The 22,238-nt window shown below is 39.9% G+C and overlaps 1 protein-coding gene across 1 annotated transcript; it reads right to left on the reverse strand.

The window, feature by feature from the left end:
• Positions 1 to 5,990: 5,990 nt before the first annotated feature.
• Positions 5,991 to 21,766, reverse strand: Krr1 (KRR1 small subunit processome component homolog). The gene is made up of 10 exons (XM_004650121.2): positions 21,639 to 21,766; positions 19,020 to 19,192; positions 17,210 to 17,344; positions 16,892 to 17,017; positions 16,728 to 16,811; positions 14,258 to 14,314; positions 12,093 to 12,263; positions 10,143 to 10,220; positions 9,964 to 10,057; positions 5,991 to 8,034 (listed from the first exon to the last, which is right to left on the reverse strand). The coding sequence occupies exons 1-10, from the start codon at positions 21,721 to 21,723 to the stop codon at positions 7,892 to 7,894; spliced, it is 1,146 nt and encodes a 381-aa protein (XP_004650178.2). The 5' UTR covers positions 21,724 to 21,766; the 3' UTR covers positions 5,991 to 7,891.
• Between the last annotated feature and the right edge of the window lie 472 nt (positions 21,767 to 22,238).

The following is a 22,238-nucleotide window of genomic DNA, read 5'->3' on the forward strand; positions in this document are numbered from 1 at the left end:
TTGTTATAGGTCTATTTAAGTAATTAATCTCATTTTGATTTAATTTACATAGGTCATATACATCAAGGAAATTATCCATTTCTTTCAGATTTTCATACTTTGTGGAGTATATGCTTTTATAGTATGTCCCTATGATTTTTTGAATTTCTCTGGAATCTGTTGTGATGTTACCTTGTTCATCTCTGATTTTATTAATTTGTGTCTCTTCTCTCTTTCTTTTGGTCAGATTTGCTAAGCGGTTATCAATCTTGTTTATCCTTTCAAAGAACCAACTCTTTGTTTCATTAATTCTTTGGATTGTTCTTTTTGTTTCAATTTCATTAATTTCTGCCCTAATCTTTATTAACAATTTCTTTCCATGTACTGATTTTTGGTTTGCCTTGTTCTTTTTCCAAGGCTTTATGGTAAAGCATTAGGTCGTTTACTTGTGACCTTTCTAGTTTCTTAATATAGGCAATTAAGGCTATATAAAATTACCTCTTAGAACTGCCTTCATTGTGTCCCAGAGATTTTGGTATGTTGTGTTCTCATTATCGTTTGACTCTATAATTTTTTTGATTTCCTTCTTGATTTCTTCATAGACCCATTCATCATTTAATAGTGAATTGTTTAGTTTCCATGATTTTGTGTATGCTCTATAGCCTTTCTTGCTACTGATTTGTAGTGTAATTCCATTGTGGTCAGATAGAATGCAAGGAATTATTTCAATTTTCCTGAATTTGCTAAGATTTGCTTTGTGTCCTAATATATGGGCTACTTTAGAGAATGTTCCATGTGCTGCTGAAAAGAATGTATATTCTGCAGCATTTGGATGAAATGTCCTGTATATAGCTGTTAGGTGCATTCCTTCTATGACCTCATTTAGTCCAGATGCCTCTGTTTATTTTTTCTCGGGATGACCTGTCAATTGATGAGAGTGGGGTGTTAAAAGTCACCCACTACCACTGTGTTTGGTGTTATCTGTGACCTTAGTTCTAATAGTGTTTGTTTGACGAGTTTGGGAGCCCCCATGTTAGGTGCATATATGTTTAGGATTGTAATGTCCTCCTGTTGGAGTGTGTCCTTAATCAATATAAAGTGACCTTCCTTATCTTTTTTGACTAAGGTTGGACTGAAGTCTACCTTGTCAGATATTAGGAAAGCAACCCCTGCTTGTTTTCTAGGCCCATTTGCTTAAAACACCGTCTTCCAACCTTTCACCCTAAGATGATGTTCATCCTTTGTAGAAAGGTGAGTTTCTTAGAGACAACAAATTGTAGGATCCTGATTTTTAACCCAGTCTACAAACCTATGTCTTTTGGTTGGGCCTGAGGCCTTTGATATTAAGAGATATTATTGAAAGGTGTGTATCTATGTTTGCCATTTAGTTTTTTTGTGGTTCCGGTTTTACCTTTGTTCTCTTGTGTTAACTAGTATTTGAGTATTGCTTGTTTTTTCCAGGTTATTTATGTGTGCTTTTCCTTTTCTTCAGCATGGAGGATCTTATCAAGTATTTTCTGTAGAGCTGGTTTTGTCTTCAAATACTTTTTTAATCTGCTTTTGTCATGGAATGTCCTTATTTCTCCATCTATTTGAATGGATAGCTTTGCAGGATAAAGTAACCTTGGTTGGCATTTATTACCTTTCAGAACTTGGAATTCATCACTCCAAGCCCTTTTGCTTTTAAAGTTTGTGTTGAATAATCTGCTGTAATCCTGATGGGCTTGCTTTTGTAGGTAACTTGATTTTTCTCTCTAACTGCTTTCAATATTTTTTCTTTGGTGTGTGTGTTTGGAAGTTTGATTATAATATGGCGAGGAGAGGTTCTTTCCAGGTTTTGTCTGGCTGTGGTTCTAATGGCTTCCTGTATCTGCATTGGCACCTCTTTTCCAATTTGGGGGAAGTTTTCTTCTATGGTTTTGTTGAAGACGCCTACTATGCCTCTGGAGTGAAATTCTTCTCCTTCTACTATGCCCTGAATTCTTATGTTTGATCTTTTCATAGTGTCCCAAATATCTTGAAATTCCCACTCATACTTTTCTATAAGTTTGTCTTTCTCTTTGTTGGTCTATTAGATCTGCCATCTGGTCTTCTAGCTTAGATATTCTGTCCTCTCCTTCATCCATTCTACTGGTGAAATTTTCTACAGTTTTTTATTTCATCAACTGTGTTCTTCATTGCTAGTAATTCTGACTGGTTTTTCTTTATTTCTATTTCCTTATTTATTTTGTATTGCCTTCATTTCATGAAATTGGTGTCCTGTGTCTTCTTTGATTCCTTTGATTTCCTCTTTGAGTTCATCTTTGACTCCTTTGATTTGTTCTCTGACTTCTTTGAACATATTTATAATCATTCTTTGGATATCTTTTTCAGGCATTTCCTCTAACTAGTTCTCACTGGAGGTCATTTCTGATGCATTAATACTGTTAGATAGATTTGTATTGTCTTGCTTTTCAGTGTTTCTTGTGTTATAATATATATTTTTGCATATTGTATTAAGTTAATGCTTGGATTTTCTAGCTAGCTAGGTATTCTTAGCTGTATCAATTGATTTGATGTTATATATCATCAGGGTAAGACCTTAAGGTTTTAGGTGTGGCTCTTAAGACTCTCAAGAGTATCTACAATGTTGTTCCTATGGGTTGAGTTTCCCTGGTATGGGAGTATTCAAGTAGGCTGAGTGGAATAAAATACAGGTAGATTATAAAATTGAATTAAACACTATACACATTCAATCAAAATCAGCACCAAATATTTATGCAAGAGTAGTTATTATAACAACCAGATCCTCTGTCAACAATGAGGTTAAGATTTCTGGTCTATTGAGGGATCCAAGTCAGCTTGTTACCAAGTGAGACCCTTCCCTGGTGCAATCAATCCCAGTTACCTTTTTGGATGATTTTGTTCTTAGTCAAGTTGCTGCCTGGGTCGCTGGGCTGCTGTCCTGATTTCTGGAGCTGGGAATTCGCTTTTCCTGTGGGGCAAACCGAGGCTGGCAGCTGTGGCCTTGGAGATCAGCACCCCCGCTGCTGGAACCGCTATTGCTGCTGCTGGCTCCGCTGCTGCTGCCTCTGTAGCTGCCGCTGATGTCACTGAAGCTGCTGCTGCTGCTGGATCTGATGCTGCTGCCTTGGAAACTGCCGCTACTGGAATCCGCCACTGCTGGGGCCACTACTGCTGGTGCCAGAGCCGCTGATGTTGCTGCTCCTGCTTGGGTCCTGCGGTCGGCTCAAGTTGGCGTCTCTGGGTCCCAGGACCGCTGCTCTGTCTGCTTGAGCTGGGCTCAGGTGCCATGGGAGGGGAGGGAGCCGCAGCTACTCTAGTTCTCTCACTGTTCCACGTGTCCTTCTACCTCGTGGTCTGTCTCTCCGTTACTCACTGCCGCTCTCCCTTCATGTTTCTTGAGTTGCGGAGAGCTCCAGTGTGAGTGGAAGCTCCCCTCACCTGGCTTTTCCTGTGGCTAGAGCCGAGCCTGGTGGCTTTCTGGCACGCTGCCGCCATGGTTGGCAGACCTGCCGGGCCGCTTCTGCCAGCCTGTGTGGGCTCTGGAAGCTATGGATCTCTTCTACTTCTCCCCTGCCATTTCAATTTCCTATACACCTCACTTTTTAGTCAGTGTGTATTTTGCTGAGTTTTTTTGGTCTTTTTCCCCCCAAGCTGCTTTGGCGTGGTACCTAGGCCGTCATCTTAACCAGAAGAAGACTAAATTAAATATTTCTTAAAATGAAAATATCAGGCAGGAGAGATGGCTTAGCAGTTATATCAGAATGAGTATATGTTTAAGAGAAATTCATTCAATCTTTTATTCAGAGTAGCCTTTAAGATAAACCTTATCTTCTCATGGGTGTGAAGGGAAACCTCAGCCAGGCTGCTAGAGTCTATGAAACCTGGAAATTCCTCTGTGCCCATGTCTGGAACAAGCTGAACACTTGAGTGGCAAGGCCAGAATGGGGTGCTTGAAATGAATGTCGGGAGCACAGTCGTCCAAATGTCTTTATACTAACACCACACACACACACAAAATAATTGCTTTAGCTTTAATCTTAGGAGCTCCAGTTGAAGGAGGTTTCTGGGACATAAAACTCAGATTAAGGGTACAATGCAATAATGAAAACCTCTGGACTCTTCCTTAAGGCAATGACATGCTATTTGCAGATTGTGGTGAACTATATCACTTCCTTACTTCATGTCCTCTAGATTGTTCCTATCACCAATTCCCTATCTTATAACATTCAACTAATGCAGTTTTTTTTTTTTTTTTTTTTTTTGAGGTAGGGTCTCACTCTAGCTCAGGCTGACCTGGAATTCACTCTGCATTCTCAGGGTGGCCTCGAACTCAAGGTAATCCTCCTACCTCTGCCTCCTGAGTGCTGGGATTAAAGGCGTGCACCACCACGCCCGGCTTCTAATGCAGTTTTTTATGTAAATGTTAGCTTATTTGAAAGTATTCCATTTTTTTGTTCTAATACAATAGGGTATTTGAAGTATGTTGCAGTCAGGTTCGCATTGCTGGTAGAAATCACCCAACCAAGAGCAGCTTCTGGGAAAAAGAGGTTTATTTTGGCTTACAGCCTAGAGGGGAAGCTCCATGATAGCAGGGGAAAATGATGGCATGAGCAGAGGGTGGACATCACCCCCTGGCCAACATAAGGTGGACCACAGCAACAGGAGGGTGTGCCAAACACTGGCATGGGGAAACTGGCTATAAAGCCCACAAGCCCACCCCCAACAATACACTCCCTCTAGGAGGCAATAATTCCCAAATATCCATCAGCTGGGGACCTAGCATTCACAACACCTAAGTTTATGGGGGACACCTGAATCAAACCCCAAGTCAATGACATGTTATTTACAGATTGTGGTGAACTATATCACTTCCTTACTTCATGTCCTCTAGATTGTTCCTATCACCAATTCCCTATCTTATAACATTCAACTAATGTAGTTTTTTATGTAAATATTAGCTTATTTGAAAATATTCCATTTTTTGTTCTAATACAAAATAATAGGATATTTGTCACAAAATACTTAACAATGGGCTGGAGAGATGGCGTAGTGGTTAAGCGCTTGCCTGTGAAGCCTAAGGACCCCGGTTCGAGGCTCGGTTCCTCAGGTCCCACGTTAGCCAGATGCAGAAGGGGGCGCACGCGTCTGGAGTTTGTTTGCAGAGGCTGGAAGCCCTGGCGTGCCCATTCTCTCTCTCCCCCTCTACCTGTCTTTCTCTCTGTGTCTGTCGCTCTCAAGTAAATAAAATTTAAAAAAAATACTTAACAATAACCATACCACCTTTTATCATGAATTCTAATGATGTAATGGTTTTAGGATAAAAGATTATATTTAACAGATTCTATCTTCTGAAAAATTATGGCAAGCCATTAGAAGGTAAAAAAAAAAAAAAGTATTGTAGATACTGTTTATAGTTCAATTAGCACTAACCTGTTCTATAAAATGTGTGAACATTACAGTGATATATGACATGGTTTTAACTAGCAAATATTTAGCAAGGTGTGTGTGTGTGGGGGGGATATGAATTCATGGATGTGATTGCTAAGAAGTCAGGAAGGCAGCTTCATGGTAATCCAATGGACAAAGCCCACCCCAGGTACAATGACCCAGTTGTACCCATAAGCTCTCACTTGGTTCTTGATACCATCTCAGGCACACCATAATGGACAAAATGTCTATATGATAAAGCTTCAAGGAGACTAAATGAAGCTGTGGAATTCAAGCATTCAGTGCTGTGAATGTCAAAGTTTAAATAAAGCTCAGGGCAGGACTTTACATAAGTCAAAATGTCCTGTTGGTGACTTTAATAACATGCTGGAATGGATGGAGAGACTGCTGCCTCAACAAAACTGTATCATTCTTGTCAGTGAAGAACTTGTTTTCAGGAACATATTTTTGTAAATTATTCATCTTATTTCTAAAAACATATATTTTCAAATGCTCGTGGCTTATCTTTAATTTTGACTGTATTATCTATAAGTTATAAAAAATAAAATGATTTTCCATTTATAGTGGTAGTTTCCTTTATATAAAATTTATATACTAAGTTCATACAAAATCTTACAAATTCCAAGTTAACACAGTTATTAGCAGGTCTTGACCAACTTTTGCAAATAACTAAAATAAAACAAATTAAGCATATAGCTATAATATATATGTATTTTTGTAAAATGAGCTTCCCTTCTACCTAACTTTTAAATTCGGACTTTATAGTTAACCCATGAGACAATGTCACATGTATGTACATCAATCTTAATCTATTTCATTAATCATTATGGGAATTGTTATTGCATTTATGTTAAGAAACAGTATCTAAGAGGACACCCTATTTTTATTCCATAGGTTACTACTCTGCTGTATATCCTGGATGGCCCATATATTCAAGTAACAGATACACATCATTCATTCTCACTGTTAAATCAGTATTTCTATTGCTGTCTGTTATAATTACCCTGATGCCTAAGGACAAATATCCTAATTTAGTTCTTTTGGACTAAGACAATAGGGAAAGGAACAATTTAAACATATTTGGCTTTTTAAATAAATAAAACTAGCGATTTTGGGGGTTTCTTTTGGCTTAACAACTTTTATTTCTCATAGTTTTCAAAGCTAGACATCTACCAGTAAGGCCACCCAACATGCTCTGGTGCTGGTGAGAACTCTTCCTAGTCACTGACTTGTACTCTCACATGATGGCAGCTTGGCTAGACCTCCCTGGGGTCTCTTTTAGTAGGGTGCTAATCCCAGGCATGAGGGCTCAAATCGCATGAGTTGGTTTCTTCCCAGAGGCCTTCCCCTAATATCTTAATGGCATCACCTTCCTGTCTCATTATTTTTTAATTACTTTTTTTATTAACAACTTCCATGATTGTAAATACTCAGGAGCCATAGATTGTTACAACTGGGGATATTTTTAATTTCTATTTTAAAATATTCCAGAAAAATGTATGTTGCAATAAAGCTTTAGTCAAAAGAACTGCTTGGCTTCCTAACTCTGTAAGTTAACCACCCCCCTTTATTTTCCACATTTCTATAAACAAATATTGTTTATAAGCTTCCATAGCTGGACTCTCACTAAGTAACCTTTTCTGTATGCTTTAGTTTCCAAATCTGTAAGATGAGTGAGGTACGTACATCTAGGTGGTACTGAGTAATTCAAGTAGCAGTCATCAGTTCAAAGCACCATGATTCAGGCTAGCCATGGTGGTCCATCCATGCCTATAATCCCAGTACTTGAAGGTGGAAGCACTAGGTTCATATTCCAGTTAGCCAGAGCCACATAACAAAATGACCTCAAAAAACAGAAGATCGCCAGGTGTGGTGGTGCATGCCTTTAATCCCAGCACTTGGGAGGAGAGGTGGGAGGATCACTGAGAGTTCGAGGCCACCCTGAGACTACATAGTTAATTCCATGTCAGCCTGGACCAGAGTGAGACCCTACCTTGAAAAACCAAAAGAAAATCACAATTGTCCATGTTTTCAATCGCTTTTGCAACTTGCTGTCTTTCTGGATTGCCATTTCCCCAGACACAGAACAGAATAGCAACAACGGGATTTGATTCCAAAGGCTCAGGAGCTGTTGCATCTAGGAAGAAGGAAAGCACTGAAAATGTTGCAATGTTTTTTCACATGCTGGGCATGAACACAAAGACTATCCATTGGTGTCAAATGCTGGCTGTGGTAGACAGACAATAGTTCACAAAGACATACATATAGCATGTCCCAGCACACACTTTGTCAAGACACATGAAGATCAGTTATAATGAGTGCTGCTCTACGAACCGAAGACACTTGGGAAAAGAGATGACCAGTGTTATTGCTCACGTATACGGCATCTCATGGCTGGCTTTCTCACAACCCTCTACAAAAGGAGATATAAGTTTCACTTCAGGAAGGCTTCTCAGAGTTACTTTTTTCTCTTCTTTTTCTTCTCATCTGCTTCCATCTTCAGCTTCACTTCTTCAGCGGTGAGAGCTCCAAGTTTCTTTCCCTTTGCTTTCTTGACCTTCTCCTTGATGGCAGCCACATCGAGTTTACTCTCAGTAGAAGCTAGGAAAAATGTGAAAGAAAATACATGCACTCATTTGGACATAGAGAATACATCTGAAGCAAGAATTTCAGAGAGCTATTTTCAGCAACTAAAAGGTTATGTTATAAAATATAAATCACCTGTGAAATGTTAAAAATTTCTTCAAACTGAGGAAACAAATTACACATACTTTAAACACACATTAGTAAAAGTACACATGAAAATGACATGAAAACATGGCATTCGGTTGTAGTAAAGCTGTGTTTTTCCCTCAGATCTCACTTAAGTGACTAATAATATTTATTTGACAAGATTTTGGTAATTAGGATCATAATCTGAAAGTGTTTGTTGATCTCAACAGAGCCAAGCTATCTTATGAATGCCAAAAGGCTGAATAAAACACTGGCCACAGTGGAACAAAACAATACATCTTTTCCTTAGCATTCAAAGTACACTAGGGTGGGCTGGAGAGATGGCTTAGTGGTTAAGGTGTTTGCTTGCAAAGCCAAAGAATCCCGGTGTGATTCTTCAGGACCCACATAAACCAAATGCTCAAGGGGGCACATGCATCCGGAGTTTGTTTTTAGTGGGTGGAGGCCCTTGCATGCCCATTCTCTCTCTCACTTTCTGCCTCTTTCTGTCTCTCAAATAAATAAATAAATAAAACATTTTTAAAAAATGAGAGAGAGGGAAAAAAAAGTTTAAAGAAAAATGTGCAATAGGGCAAAGTGTGATGGCGCATGCCTTTAATCCCAGCACTTTGGAGGCAGAGTTAGGAGGATCACTGTGAGTTCGAGGCCACTCTGAGAAAACAGAGGAATTCCAGGTCATCCTGGGCTAGAGTAAAACCCTACCTTGAAAAACCAAAACTAATTAAATAAATAAATTTCTAAAAATTATAAAAATCATAAGATATCACCATAGAAAACAACCATGCTGGGACTGGAGAGATGGCTCAGTGGCTAAGGCACTTGCCTACAAAGCCTAAGGACCAGGTTCAATTCCCCAATACCCATATAAAGCCAGACACACTGGGTGGCACATGTATCTGGAGTTCATTTGCAGAAGCTGGAGGTCCTGTACACCTATTCTCTCTCTCAAACAAATAAATCGATAATATTTTTTTTTTTAAAAAAGAAAACAACCATGCTATTGGAGGAAGACAGACATTTAAGCTTTACGTACATAAAACAACTATATCCTTAACCATTATAGGATAGATTACTTAGCTTCCAAGTACCTCTGAAGTACTTAACTGACAGATGGTACAAACTGTAAATTATGTTTATGTCAACTGTAACTTTTATAACCAACCAACAGTGTTTGTACAATGTTTTCCCTGAATACACCACTACTGGCAATGAAGGACTACACCTCACAAAGTACAAGTGTTATAAGAGGGAAAGATAATGACATGGAGAGCATAAACCAGAATGAGGAGAGACATGGAGAAGAGAAGGCATGAGCGTTTTCCCTAGTGTCTTTTAATATTTCTCAACTACTTTTTTGTTATTATTGTCCATGTTTATTTCAAGGTGACAAGAAATTCATGTTAAAAACAGAAGTAAACTTTAGGCCACATATCAAATAAACAGGAAAACCCATTTCTGAAAAGTCCTTTTGGAAAGGTATGACAGCAGAGCGCAAGTATCTTAGCTCAGTTCATTTTCTTTTTACAGAAACGCACACATACTACTGTGGGTTTGTATCGTTCCCAGCAGAGGGCCTAAACCAAGCACAGGTCAGAGACCAGAGAAGGATGGCCATTCCAGGATATTCTGAAATGGGCACTAGCTGCTACTAAATCAGCTCATGAGTTAGTCAACAGTTATGACAACTGTTGAAAGATACAGTTAATTCTTAATGAACACAAGTGAGTCAAATTCACCAAGGGGTTACTTGCCATATGTAGCAGACATTCACATGAAGCAGTAAAAAGTAAGCATTACCTTCCTTAGGTTTCACAAGTGGCTTTTCTTTAGGTGGAATAAATGCTTTGTTTCTTTCCTCTTGTCTCTTACTAAGTGCTTCTGCCTGTTTAGCCTGCATCAGTAAAAAGCATATTAGTAAAATACAATTTATACCTTAGTAGGAATTCAAGATCTATGGACCTTACATAATGTCTTACCTTTATTGCTTCCATTTTCTGCCGTTTCTTCTGATTTGCCTTCAAAAAGTACTCACCACTAGCCAGTTCTTTATCAATCTGTTGGGACAATATTTATAATTACATCAGAAATAATACAGATAAGAAGTACTTGACTAAGACAGTCACTGTCCTTGGGGAAAACTGGGAAACTGGGGTTCAATATCCTCTGATTAACTCATTAGGTTGGCAACATTACCAGAAGGAACGGGAGCCAAAGGTAGTTCAATATGAAGGCAGGAGAGAAGCTACTGTGTTCATGAAATACAAAGCAGACCACTCAGGTAGGATGAAAGGTCAGTGTTTCAGAAAGCGTGAGAGGAAATCCAAAAGGTAAGTGAAGACTACCAAATGCTAGGCAAAGGAGGTGGATATGACTTAGAGATGACTGAAGGTGGACTGAAGAGATGGCTCAGTGGTTAAAGGCGCTGGCTTGCAAAGCCAGATGTCTTGGGTTTGATTTCCCAGTGCCCATGCAAAGCCAGACAAAATGGTATATGTGTCTGGAGTTTGTTTACAGTGGCAGGAGGCCCTGGTGGCCTGTTCCCTCCCCCTTCCAATCATCTCTCTCTCATAAATAAATAAATATTTTTGTAAAAAAGACATGGCTGAAAGATTCTGAGGAAATGACAGCTTCATTTTAAGACAAGACAAAGGAAACTATGGTGTGGTTGTGCATGCCCTAACTCTATCCCTCAGGGTGAGGTAAGAGGACCAAGTTTAAGGCCAGCCTGGGCTACAGGAGACCTCACCTCAAATCAAAATATAGCAAGATGAGGAAGCGGGAGAGGGAAGAGAAAGAAGAAAGAAGGAAGCACTGTTACATACTGAACCTTTACAGTAACAATTCCTTGAGACAGGTATTAACATTCCCCTCATTTTAGGCATGGGGAAACTGACACATGAATGGATCTAATAAAATCAAGTAATTTGCGTACAATGAACAAGACAACAAGTCAACTAAGACACCACTGTTCCATGAAGCTAATACAGAATATAGCTGAAAGTCTATGCCTAGCACTTACCTCATCTACACAGAACCACTGTAACAAGTGTATAGGTAAATATGAGGATCAATCATCAAAACATAGTTTTTTAAGAGTCAACATCTGGGACAACACCACAGAAAACAAGATACCCCAGCCTGGCTCCAGAGTCATGGGAGGGAAGCCCCCATCCCACCTCTGCAGAGAAAGTGCCAGCAAGCTCTTAAGACAGATGATGGTATCCTCACTACTGTAGTCTCACAGCCTGCAAGGGCTCACAGGCACATAGATAAGGAACCTGGAATCTGCACAGCAGCATGGCATTCACAAAGGACCTGACATCTGTCCCTGTGAACTCCCAATAGGCTATAGCCATAAGGAATCTAGTCTGAATGTGGGCTGTTCTAGGTGTCACAGACACTCTCCTGTTCTGGCTGGAATGGGGAGGCATAGCTGCCTGGTGAACTAACTTGACCCAACACAGTGACTATGACCAAAGCTGGCTGGGTGTCTGGTACTGGGAGGGACGGGTGCTGGGACAGAGGGAAAAAGCAAGTGTTCCTCAAGAACCAGGAAATTAAGGTACTTACCCTGTAAGACCACTGACATAGCCAAAAGTATAGACTCAAGCCAATGCCAGGATTGAAGGCAAGAATCCAGGTTCCTGCTGCCCTCAACCAAGAATATTAAACAAAGCAAGGAATATTGCTGGTTAAGTAGCTGAATTGTTTTTCACTACAGGACATTTAAATGACTGCCACAAACTACTCTGACATACTTTACTCACAATATGAATGCATGACTACCTAGATTCTCAGCTCACCTTCAGTTTCTTACATTTCCACACACATGCACATACACATGCCACCTAAACTACCCTCAGTAAAGTTCCTGAAAGAGTTTAAGATGGTTTCTCCTTGATATAAAATTCAACATTCATACTAACCTGACTTTCTGGCTGTGGTGGTGGGAACGGTGTATACTCCTTCTTAACAGTTTTCTTCTTTGGTTCCTTGCGTTTATTCACATTTTTATGTTTGAACTGTGGCAAAAATCTTTCCCAACTTTGTGTTCGTAATTCAGAATCCTTTGCTAACTCTCGTTTAATCATTAAGGTCTTTAATCACATACAAATAAAAATAATAATTTTAAAATTCATACATCTTAAACTAAGGTATTATAAATCTTCAGGGGAATTAACCAATTGGACCAATAAAAAGTATGTCATCTGAAACATATATAATTATCTAAACACTAGAAAATCATTAGACTAAATTAAAACACTATGTGTATTTAAAATATGAAAACAAAATTAAACTTTTCAATCATTTCATTAAAGCCTTCACAGTTCAACTTATCAACATCAATAAGGACTCTAAATTAGTAACTTCTATAAGCAAGAAGCTTTTGGTAGCAACTGAGATACACTAAAGCAGGAAAAATGAAATAAATGTTCTGATACTTAAAGAAAACTCAACTTTAATCTCATTTTTCCCACTGTATTTAAATTCCGTAACACTCAAACAGAAGAATGTCAACTATGCCTAACAACAGATAACCAGCTTTTTCTTTTATCCATAATGCTCCCGTATAACCAAACCCTGTTCAACCCATCTTTCAGATAAACCTTAACATATGTAAGTGGATTGTTCAATATGTACTCACCAAGCTCATTATACAATGGTTACACTTTCAAAGTTCAACCACAAACTTTCAGCACATGTTTCTCTCACAGGAAGCTAGAAAGTGAGTGTTAGGCTGCAGAGATAGCTTAGCGATTAAGGCACTTGCATGCAAAGACAAAGGACCCAGGTTCAATTCCCAAGGACCCACATAAGCATCTGCACAAGCTGGTGCAAACTTCTGGAGTTTGTTTACAGCAGCTGGAAGCCCTGGTGCAACCATTCTGTTTCTATCTGCCTCTCTCTCTCTCTTTCAAATAAATAAACAAAATATTTTTTAAAAAATAAAAGTGAGTGTTAAATTTCAAAGTAAATCTTAATATAACCCAAGCTATTCCAGGTTTTCTTTTATAAAAATAAGCAGAATACACCCAGGCATGGTGGTACAAGGCAGGTATGGTGGTGCACACCTTTAATCCCAGCACTTGGTTGGGAGGCAGAGGTAGGAGGATCACCGACTTTCAGGCCACCCTGAGCTTACATAGTAAATACTGAGTAGGCCTAGAGTGAGATGCTACCACAATAAACAAAAAGAAAAAAGAAATAACAAAATACTAAAAGATAACATCTTTCTATATGATCCATAGGCCAAACTGATAACATCTACAATAAACTCTGAAGGCTATTTTCATTATATACAATAAATTTATTTTTAAAATTGCTTTATTTATATGAGAGAGGAAGGGAGGGGGAGGAAGAGAGGAAAAGAGCTAGGGAAGGTGGAAAGGGCAGAATGGGCACACCAGGAACTCTAGCCACTGCAAATGACCTTCAGACTTATGTGCCACTGTTTTGTCTGGCATTATGTGGATACTGAGAAATTGAACCCAGGCCTTTAGGCTTTGCAGGCAAGCTCCTTAACTGCTGAGCCATCTCTCCAAGCCCAACACTTACTTTTTAGCCTCCTACGAGAGAGACTTTTGTGCTAGAAGTTTGTAGTTGAATCTTGCAAGTGTAACCATGGTATAATGAGCTTGGTGAGTATATGTTGAACAATTCAACTACATTTCAAGCACCAACTTTCTTTTAAGTTTTTTTTTTACACTGGTGTCATAAGTCTCAAAGACTAGAGTAGACCTGAGTGGGCTGAATTCTACCCCAGTATAACAACATATATTTACTTTATCTTTCTGTATAATATATTCAATTTTAGAGCTGGAGAGATGGCTCAGTGGTTAAGACACTTGCCTGCAAACCCTTAGGACTGGGATTCAATTCCCTAGTACCCACATAAACCCAGATGCAGAAAGTGGTGCATTCATCTAGAGTTTGCAGTGGTTAGAGGCCCTGGTGCGCCCATTGTCTGTCTGTCATGCTCCTTATAAATAAATAAATACATATCTTTTAAAACCACTCAATTTCAAAGCAGGTTCTGAAGTTATAAGCATTTTGACAATCTCTGTTTTATTAATATACATTTAACACTCACTTTAATGTTGTAAATGGGATGAATATTCTTCATGGTATCTAGGACTACTTTTCGAACCTGAAATTTACAACACAAATGAAAATAGTCATTTATAAAGATCTCAATAAGGGGTTGGACAGCTGGCTTACTGGTTAACACACTTACCTGTGAAGCCTAAGGACCCTGGTTCCATTCCCCAGGACCCACGTAAAGCCAGATGCACAAGGTGGCTCATGCATCTGAAGTTTGTTTTCACTGGCTGGATGCCCTCGTGTGCCAATTCTCTATCTGCTTCTTTCCCTCTCTCGCAAATAAATAAAATATTTTTAAAAGAATCTCAAGCCCAGAGAGAAGAGGAATAATATATTGTAAAACACCCTTGAATTAAGGAGTAATTATCATTTGAATATAACAATGCCTTCAATTGCTAAGGATCTTCTAGATCTTTCATAATAGTATTCTTAGAAACAACAGTTTTTCCTATTACGGTGTATGGTGGTCTGAATCGCCTATCCCCCTTAAACTCATGTGTTGTGAACACTCTGTTCCCAGTTAATGGCAATTTGAGAAGTGGAGCCTTGCTGGAGGTGGGTTAATGGGGAGGGCTTAGGGGTGTTATAGCCATTTCCCCCTTGTTAGAGTTGGGGTCACTGCCCTGCTGCTATTGTTCACCTGATGTTGGCAAGGAAATGATGTCCAGCTCATGCCATGCTTTACCCTGCCATTGTGGAGCGTTCCCTGGAGATTGTAAGCCAAAAAATCCCCTTTCCTCCCACCAGCTGCTTCTGGTTGGGTGCTTTATTCCAACAACGCAAAGTAGCTAGAGCAGATTGCAAATATGACACACCAGTTAAATAAAGCACATGAGAGCCAGTGACTTAGGAGTAAGAGGGCTAGATTCAGAGTCAAAAAATGAGGGCTCACAATCCGAGGCTTGAGCTTCACGGTAGAGGGCTTGTTTGGCATGTGTGAGATCCTAGGCTCGATTCTCAGCACTATGAATACCTAAATAAATAAATGCTGGAACTGGCACTTTAGCTAATTGTACTGTTTCAGCTTTTTCATTTGTAAAATGCAATTAAAAACTACACATCTCAGGTTCACTGTTAAGGATAAGATATTTAGGGGCTGAAGAAGTGGTGCAGCAGTAAAGGTGCTTGCCTGAAAAACCTAATGACCTGGGTTGGATTTTCCAGTACCCAGGCAAAGCCAGATGCACAATGTGGTGGAAGCATCTGGAGCTCATTTGCAGTGATGGAGGCCCTGGTGTGTCCATTCATTCTATCTGTCCTTCTCGTCTCTGCTTCCAAATAAACAAATATTTTAATTAAATACAAAGGGCTAGAGAGATGGCTCAGGGTTAAGGACCTTGCTTGCAAAGCCTCATGGGCTTTGTTTTATTGCTCATTACCCACATAAACCCATATGTACAAAGTGACACATGTCAGGAGCTCATTTGCAATAACACGAGTCCCTGGTGCACCCATTCTCTCCCTTCTTTTCCTTGCAAATAAATAAACTAACCTAAAAAAAAATAAGATATTTTTAAGAATTTTAAATTTTATAAGGCATTTTAAGTGTTGCCCTATTAAAAATGGGCAACTGCCGGGCATGGTAGCACACATTTTTAACCTAGCACTTAGGAGACAGAGGGAGAATTGCTGTGAGTTTGAGGCCACTCTGAAACTAAATAGTCAATTCCAGGACAGACTGGGCTAGAGCAGGACTCTACTTTGAAAAATTAAAAAATAAATAAAGGGAGGGGGTAATTATGAGAAAATACCACTATTGGTTTCCTAAGGAAGCAAAACTACCCAGCCTCATTGAGACAGAAACAGAATCATGAGGCACTAACAGAAACAGTATCTGCTTCAGTGATGGTCTCATAACACATTAGAGAAAATGGTCATGAAAACACAAAAATTCAGACAAAAGAAAATATACCCTAAAGGAAAAGTTTTGGGGATCTGACCTCTACTGGCTGTACCAATTACTGTAAATTTTCACATCTGCTATACACTAAAATCTGAAATATTCTTTGAAACGTTATAGGGGAAAGTGATGATTAGACAGACCTAATTAAGAAATGGTGTCTCCATAGTCCTTAAATATTGGCTAAAATATGCTAGGCCCAAGGGTGATGACTACCTTAAGCTAACAACATACAAAGTACATGCTAATGAGAAAACAAAACACGTTGCAGAAATACAAAATAGGGCTACAGAGATGGCTCAACAGTTACGTTGCTTGCTGACAGAGCCTAACAACCTAGGTTTGATTCCCCAGTACCCACAATGTAAAGCCAGATGCACAAAGTGGCAAATTCATCTGGAGTTCCTTTATACAGACAGAGACCCTGGATTGCCCATTCTCTCTCTCTCTATTTGAATACAAATACATAAATAAAAAATACAAAACAACACATCATCCAACAAACAATTACTAATAACCAAATTATCTGCTATCTCATGAAAATATTAGAAGTTCTCACCTCCTTTAGGCCATTAAAAGGTCCAATGGCTGAGACAGTATTTCCCTGAACCATAATGTAACAGTTTGTTAAGAGTTCCAATGCCTGCATCAAAACAGTTGAAATTTAATACAATGAAAAATGAATGATACAGATATTCAAGTTTTTCCACTGACAAAACATACCTTCAATGTAGATGCTTTGGGACCAATAAGCCGCTGTCTTCTCTTTACAAACCTTTCCTTATTCCTTACTAAAGAGCCTATTTTAATAATGTCACAGGCAACATCATCCTGAAGAATTCGTACTGCCTTAAAAAAAGTAACATGCATCAATATTCTTTACAATTATATTTCCTGTCCAGTCTAAGTACAAATGTGAAAATGCAATGAAGAGCAGGAGGCAGGGGGAGAAGGGGAGTTAGGGGGAGGGAAAGACACAGTGCTATAGGTTGTTTTCTATTGCTGCAAGCAAAGCAAAGTCTCTATGGATTCTAGACTTACCTGTTCAAATGCAACACTCCTTGCTAACAGCTTTATTAGGTCTCTGGCTCTAATGATGATGTATGGATCAAAAGTCTTCTTTGTGGTACAAACGGTCATGCTGCCCTCAATCAAATCCAGGGTTGCACTAACATGCTACACAAAGAAGGAAAGGCCTAATCATTGGCTCATTTTAGATAAGTATAGTCTATTCTAACAAAACTATTAATTTCCATGTCTTTAAGCTATCTTTCAAATTCTATCAACTCAATTTAGATGAGATAGTTAATACATAATCAATAATTGGCTAATTTTATACTTCACATAATATAAGAAGCTTTGCAATAGAAACCAAGAGTAAGAAGAGAATTTTCCTTTGAAATTTTTTTTTCTGGCTGGATAAAGGACTAAGTTATCAGAAGCTATGTGAGAAGAAATAATTAGGAAAAATAAGCATCAACTCCCAATAGCAAGAACCAGCCTTCAACAAAGCAAATAAAAATTCTGCTTTCTGAGCTGTGATAGAATCTGAAGAGTATCTCAAAATGGATACAGAGTAATGAGCATGGCTACATAAAGCTGATTTCTTGAGTTTTCAAGGAAAAAAAAACCTGAATCTCAGGTACAGTTAATGTCACAGAAGTCAAAAAACACCTATAAGCCTATAGCTTGCTGAGTGACCTTTTTTCCCAGTGAGTATAACCAATGCCAGACCAGTTAAACAGTGAGAAACCCAACTTCACACCACAACCTACTCCACATAAACACATGCATAGAGGCAAAAATGACAATTACCCTTACCATAGGTAACACTTGTTTTTGGTCTCATTATAGATGATGTTTCAATCTAATAATGTGAATCAATCCCCAGTCTAAATGATCAAAAACACTACTCTAGGAACATGTTCCCAGAAACAATTAAATAGAGGAAAGGTGGCCTTATCCACATTTACTTTAAAATAGAAGGTAAAGGCTGGAGAGATAGTTTAGTGGTTAAGGTACTTGACTGTAAAACCTAAGGACCCAGGTTGATTCCCCAGGAACCACGTAAGCCAGATATACAAGATGGTACATGTGTCTGGAGTACACTTGCAGTGGCTAAAGGCCCTGCCCATTCTCCATCTGCCTCTCACTATTAAAATAGCCATTCTAAAATTTGTAGTGCATAAGTGAGATTTAGACAGTTTATGTTTAAAACTTTAAAAAGGGATGTGAATATTTCATAGTACTTTTTATGTACAAAATTAAAAATGAATGAGCAATAAGCTTTTACCTCGCTTGTTTAAAGTACCAAAGGAGGAAAATAAACCATGTATGTAGGCACCTCTAAAAACAAAACTCATCAGCACACACAAAGTAACAAGAGGGCTAGAGAGGAGGCTCAGTGGTTAAAGGTATTTACTTGCAAAGACTGAAAACCTGATGCAATTCCCGAGGGTCCACATGAAGCCAGATGCACATGCACCTGCAGTTCATCTGCAGTGACCACAGGTGGTGGTGCGCTCATAATCTCTCTCTAAAATCAATCAATAAATATGTGTGTGTGTATGTAAATATATATAAAATTTTTATTTCTTTGAAAAACAGTAACAAAAGCAGGGGCTAGAGAGATGGCTCAGCAATTTACCTGCCAGCCCAGGTTCGCATGCTCAGTACATATGGAAAGACACATGTACAAATAGGCACACGTGACGTGTTCACTTGTAGCAGCAAGAGGCCTTGGTGCACATATGCACACACTGTCTGTCTCTTTCACTCTCACTGCTAACAAATAAGTATCTTTTTTCTAAGTAGCAAGAGCAAAATCTCAAAGAAATACAAGCATGCATACATGTTCATTCAAGGCTTTCTGCACCAAAGGCCAACATTCTTTCAGATAAGCTTCTCTGTATTTTGGAAACAAAGTTGCAAAACTGCTTTCTTCCAAGAGTCCTCTGGGATTATCATCTTTAGAGAACACCGGCTCCTTCCAACCATCAGGAACAGTGAGGAGTTCTGCTTCATCTATGGAAAGAAATATATTTACACATTACATTTCAATCATCTTTCAGATCCTTGATGAACATTTCATGCACACAATCGTAACCTTCCCAATAGCACCTTTGCATTTCCTCTCCCCTGTTTTTCACATTATTCAACAATTGAAGATCATGCCCCTGACATCATCACCTGCATGCTGTAAAAAATCATCTGGATGCATTGTAGCTGCCTCAGAAAAACTGGTACCTTAATTAAGCCCAGGGACATTCTTCCTTGTATCCACACTAAGGTTCACCTGGCAGAGAGTGGATATTCAAGAAACTCCTATTAGGGTACATTATGATGGAAATACCCTTTTGTTCATATCACAATTTTAATATTTACACCGTTCTGACTTCCCCAAAGTGGAACTTGGGTTTGTGTGTGTGTCTGTGGTCTAAAAGCTGATTCTGTTATGTAACGTCAGTAAATAATCACTGGAATAGATTTTCACATTTTCCAAAGCATTTTCAGTGTCCTATTTCTACATGAAAATGGCATTATGAGTGATAGGAGAAACAGTATTATTATTATTCTCATTAAAACAGACTGCTTGTGAAACGGAAGGAAAATAGATACTCAGCACAAAAAGATTTAAGTGACATGCCTAGAAGGCCATAAAGCTGACTCAGTCTAGGATTCCTTTTACTAAAAGAATATTCCTCTTGATGGGTGAAAGGACACCTGTAACTTGCTAACAGAAGGGAGGAGGAGGGAACTGGGAGGGATGGAGAACTGGGGATAGGAGGAAGGTATGAGAATAAACAAAAACAATAAGCGCTTGCCTGTGAAGCCTAAGGACCCCGGTACGAGGCTCGATTCTCCAAGACCCACGTTAGCCAGATGCACAAGGGGGCCCACGCGTCTGGAGTTCGTTGCAGTGGCTGGAGGCCCTGGCACGCCCATTCTCTCTCTCTCTCTCTGCCTCTTTCTTTCTCTGTCTGTCGCTCTCAAGCAAAGAAATAAAAATAACAACAACAAAAAAAGAAAATGCCAGAAGAAATGGCACCTAAATCTCACAGATTCAAAATTCAACTAACAAATATAAGTGCAAATCTGGAGCAAGGAGAACTGTCACCCACTGCCGGAGGAGGTGAAAACTAGCCCAACTTCTTTGGCAGGTGACAACATAGCTTATATAATGCTTCCAAACCTAAATACATAGAGAAACCCCAGATTACTAGCAGAAGACTTGCCCTAAGATGTTTGTAGTAGCAGACTATGGACACAACCCTAATGTCCACCAGTGGTAGAATGAATATAACATGTATGAATACACAAGGAAATACCATATAATAGTGAAAAAGGATAAAATCTAACTAAAGTATCTCTCTAATTGGATACCCAAAACAAAGTTAAGCCTTAAAAAGACAAAGAAGAATGCACACAATCCGCTTTCATTCCTCCAAGATTCAAAACGAGGGAAATTAAACCATTCTATTACATGAATAGTAAAGGCTGAAGAAAGGTATTAAAGTGCTCAACATGATTCACACTAGTTACTCTATGTACCAGGAATGATCTAACATGATCTAACTATTAGATCTAATAGATCTAATAAAATCTAAGATGGGCACACGGGGAACTTTTGGAATATGGTGAAGTCTAGTTAATAAGCTGAGTGCCAAATCCTCAAATATTAGCTTTATCTTTGAACTGTTCCTAAAGTCCCTGCTGTACCTTACAGATTATTTTTCAACACAACAACAAAAAAATATAGTATCTTCTCCATGTATCTAAAATACGAGTTTAAACTTCTTAGCACTTCCTGCACGACTCACTAGCAGGCCCTACCGGCTATTTCCCTAGGATCTCTTTACATCGTCATCATCATTACTTGGTTGTTGAGGTAGGGTCTCGCTCTAGCTCAGGCTAACCTGGCACTCACTCTCACTCCGCAGTCCTAGGCTAGCCTCGAACTCACAGTGATCCAACTCAGCATCCCAAGCGCTAGGTTTACGGACGTATGCTGCCAAACCAGGCTCTAGGGCTTCTCGGTCGTCCACCATGAAGGCGGGTACAATTCAAGAGAGCAACTCGGCCAGGAGCTGTGTCGTCTAATCGTCAACGATGATTCAAACCACACACACAGCCCCTCCGCACACTGCTCCGTCTGTCGGTCTCCTTCGCCATCGCGTTTACTACACAAGAAGTTACCCATCCCATGCATGCGACCCTGACCCCCACCCCGCCAACAACTGTCCTCGTCCGCGCGCTCAGGTCCCGGAGCGCGCCCGGAATGTCGCCAGGCCGGCCCTTGTCCCGGAGCCAGACCCGCAGCCTCGCGGGCCGGCATGCCGGTGCGGGCACGGCTCCCGCGCCCAGCGACACCGCCAGCACGCGCCGCGACACACGCACGGGCGGGCTGCCCGGCAGTAAACGCCTATCCAACGCCCACAAACTACACGCTTCGGTTCGCGCACAACCTCACCTCGGTTCTCGGGCTTAGACTTCTCATTGGGAAATTCACCTTTTCCAGCCGCCGGGACAGGAGCTCTCACCGAGGAGGACGCCATTTTCAAGCTGCTTCCGGTAGTACCGGAAGTGGACGGGTTCTTTAATCCACCGGCTAACGATTGCTGCCCTGAAAATGAGTTCCGCAGAATAGTCTCCGTGGGAGCTTATGCTGAAACTGCAGTATTTACACCGGCAACAGCGCTTCTTCTATGTGACCAATGGGGAGCCCAAGATTTTCTTCCCAGCATGCGCTGGAACCACGAAGTCTGACGGCTAGGAGGAGTAGTTTACCAGTGTGGGGAATATTGATGGCTTTCTGATGACGTTTGTTTGTTTAAGAGAGAGAAAATGAGAAAGAGGCAGTGAGAAAGAGAGAGGGAGGGAGATAGAATGGGCTTGTTTGGGCCTCTAGCCACTGCAAACGCTGTCCAGAGGTATGTAGCAGTTTGTGCAGCCGGCTTATGTGCCGGGAATTGAACCTGCGTCCTTTGGCTTTTCAGGCAAGCAATTTAACCACTAAGCCATTTCTCCAGCCACGTGATGGCCTCTTAATTCAAACTGGAATGTTAATAAG

This window comes from Jaculus jaculus, chromosome 6 (genome assembly GCF_020740685.1).
Source record: "Jaculus jaculus isolate mJacJac1 chromosome 6, mJacJac1.mat.Y.cur, whole genome shotgun sequence".
Lineage (NCBI taxonomy): Eukaryota > Metazoa > Chordata > Mammalia > Rodentia > Dipodidae > Jaculus > Jaculus jaculus.

Bases quoted from the DNA above. Each gene is read 5' to 3' on its own strand.
- Krr1 (XM_004650121.2), bottom strand. From the start codon at position 21,723: ATGGCGTCCTCCTCGGTGAGAGCTCCTGTCCCGGCGGCTGGAAAAGGT. The intron at 19,193-21,638 runs GTGAGGTTGTGC...TTCTTTCCATAG, and splicing joins GTCTAAGCCCGAGAACCGAG to ATGAAGCAGAACTCCTCACT. The intron at 8,035-9,963 runs GTAATGCTTACT...CATTTTTCCTAG, and splicing joins ACTTGTGAAACCTAAGGAAG to CTTCTACTGAGAGTAAACTC.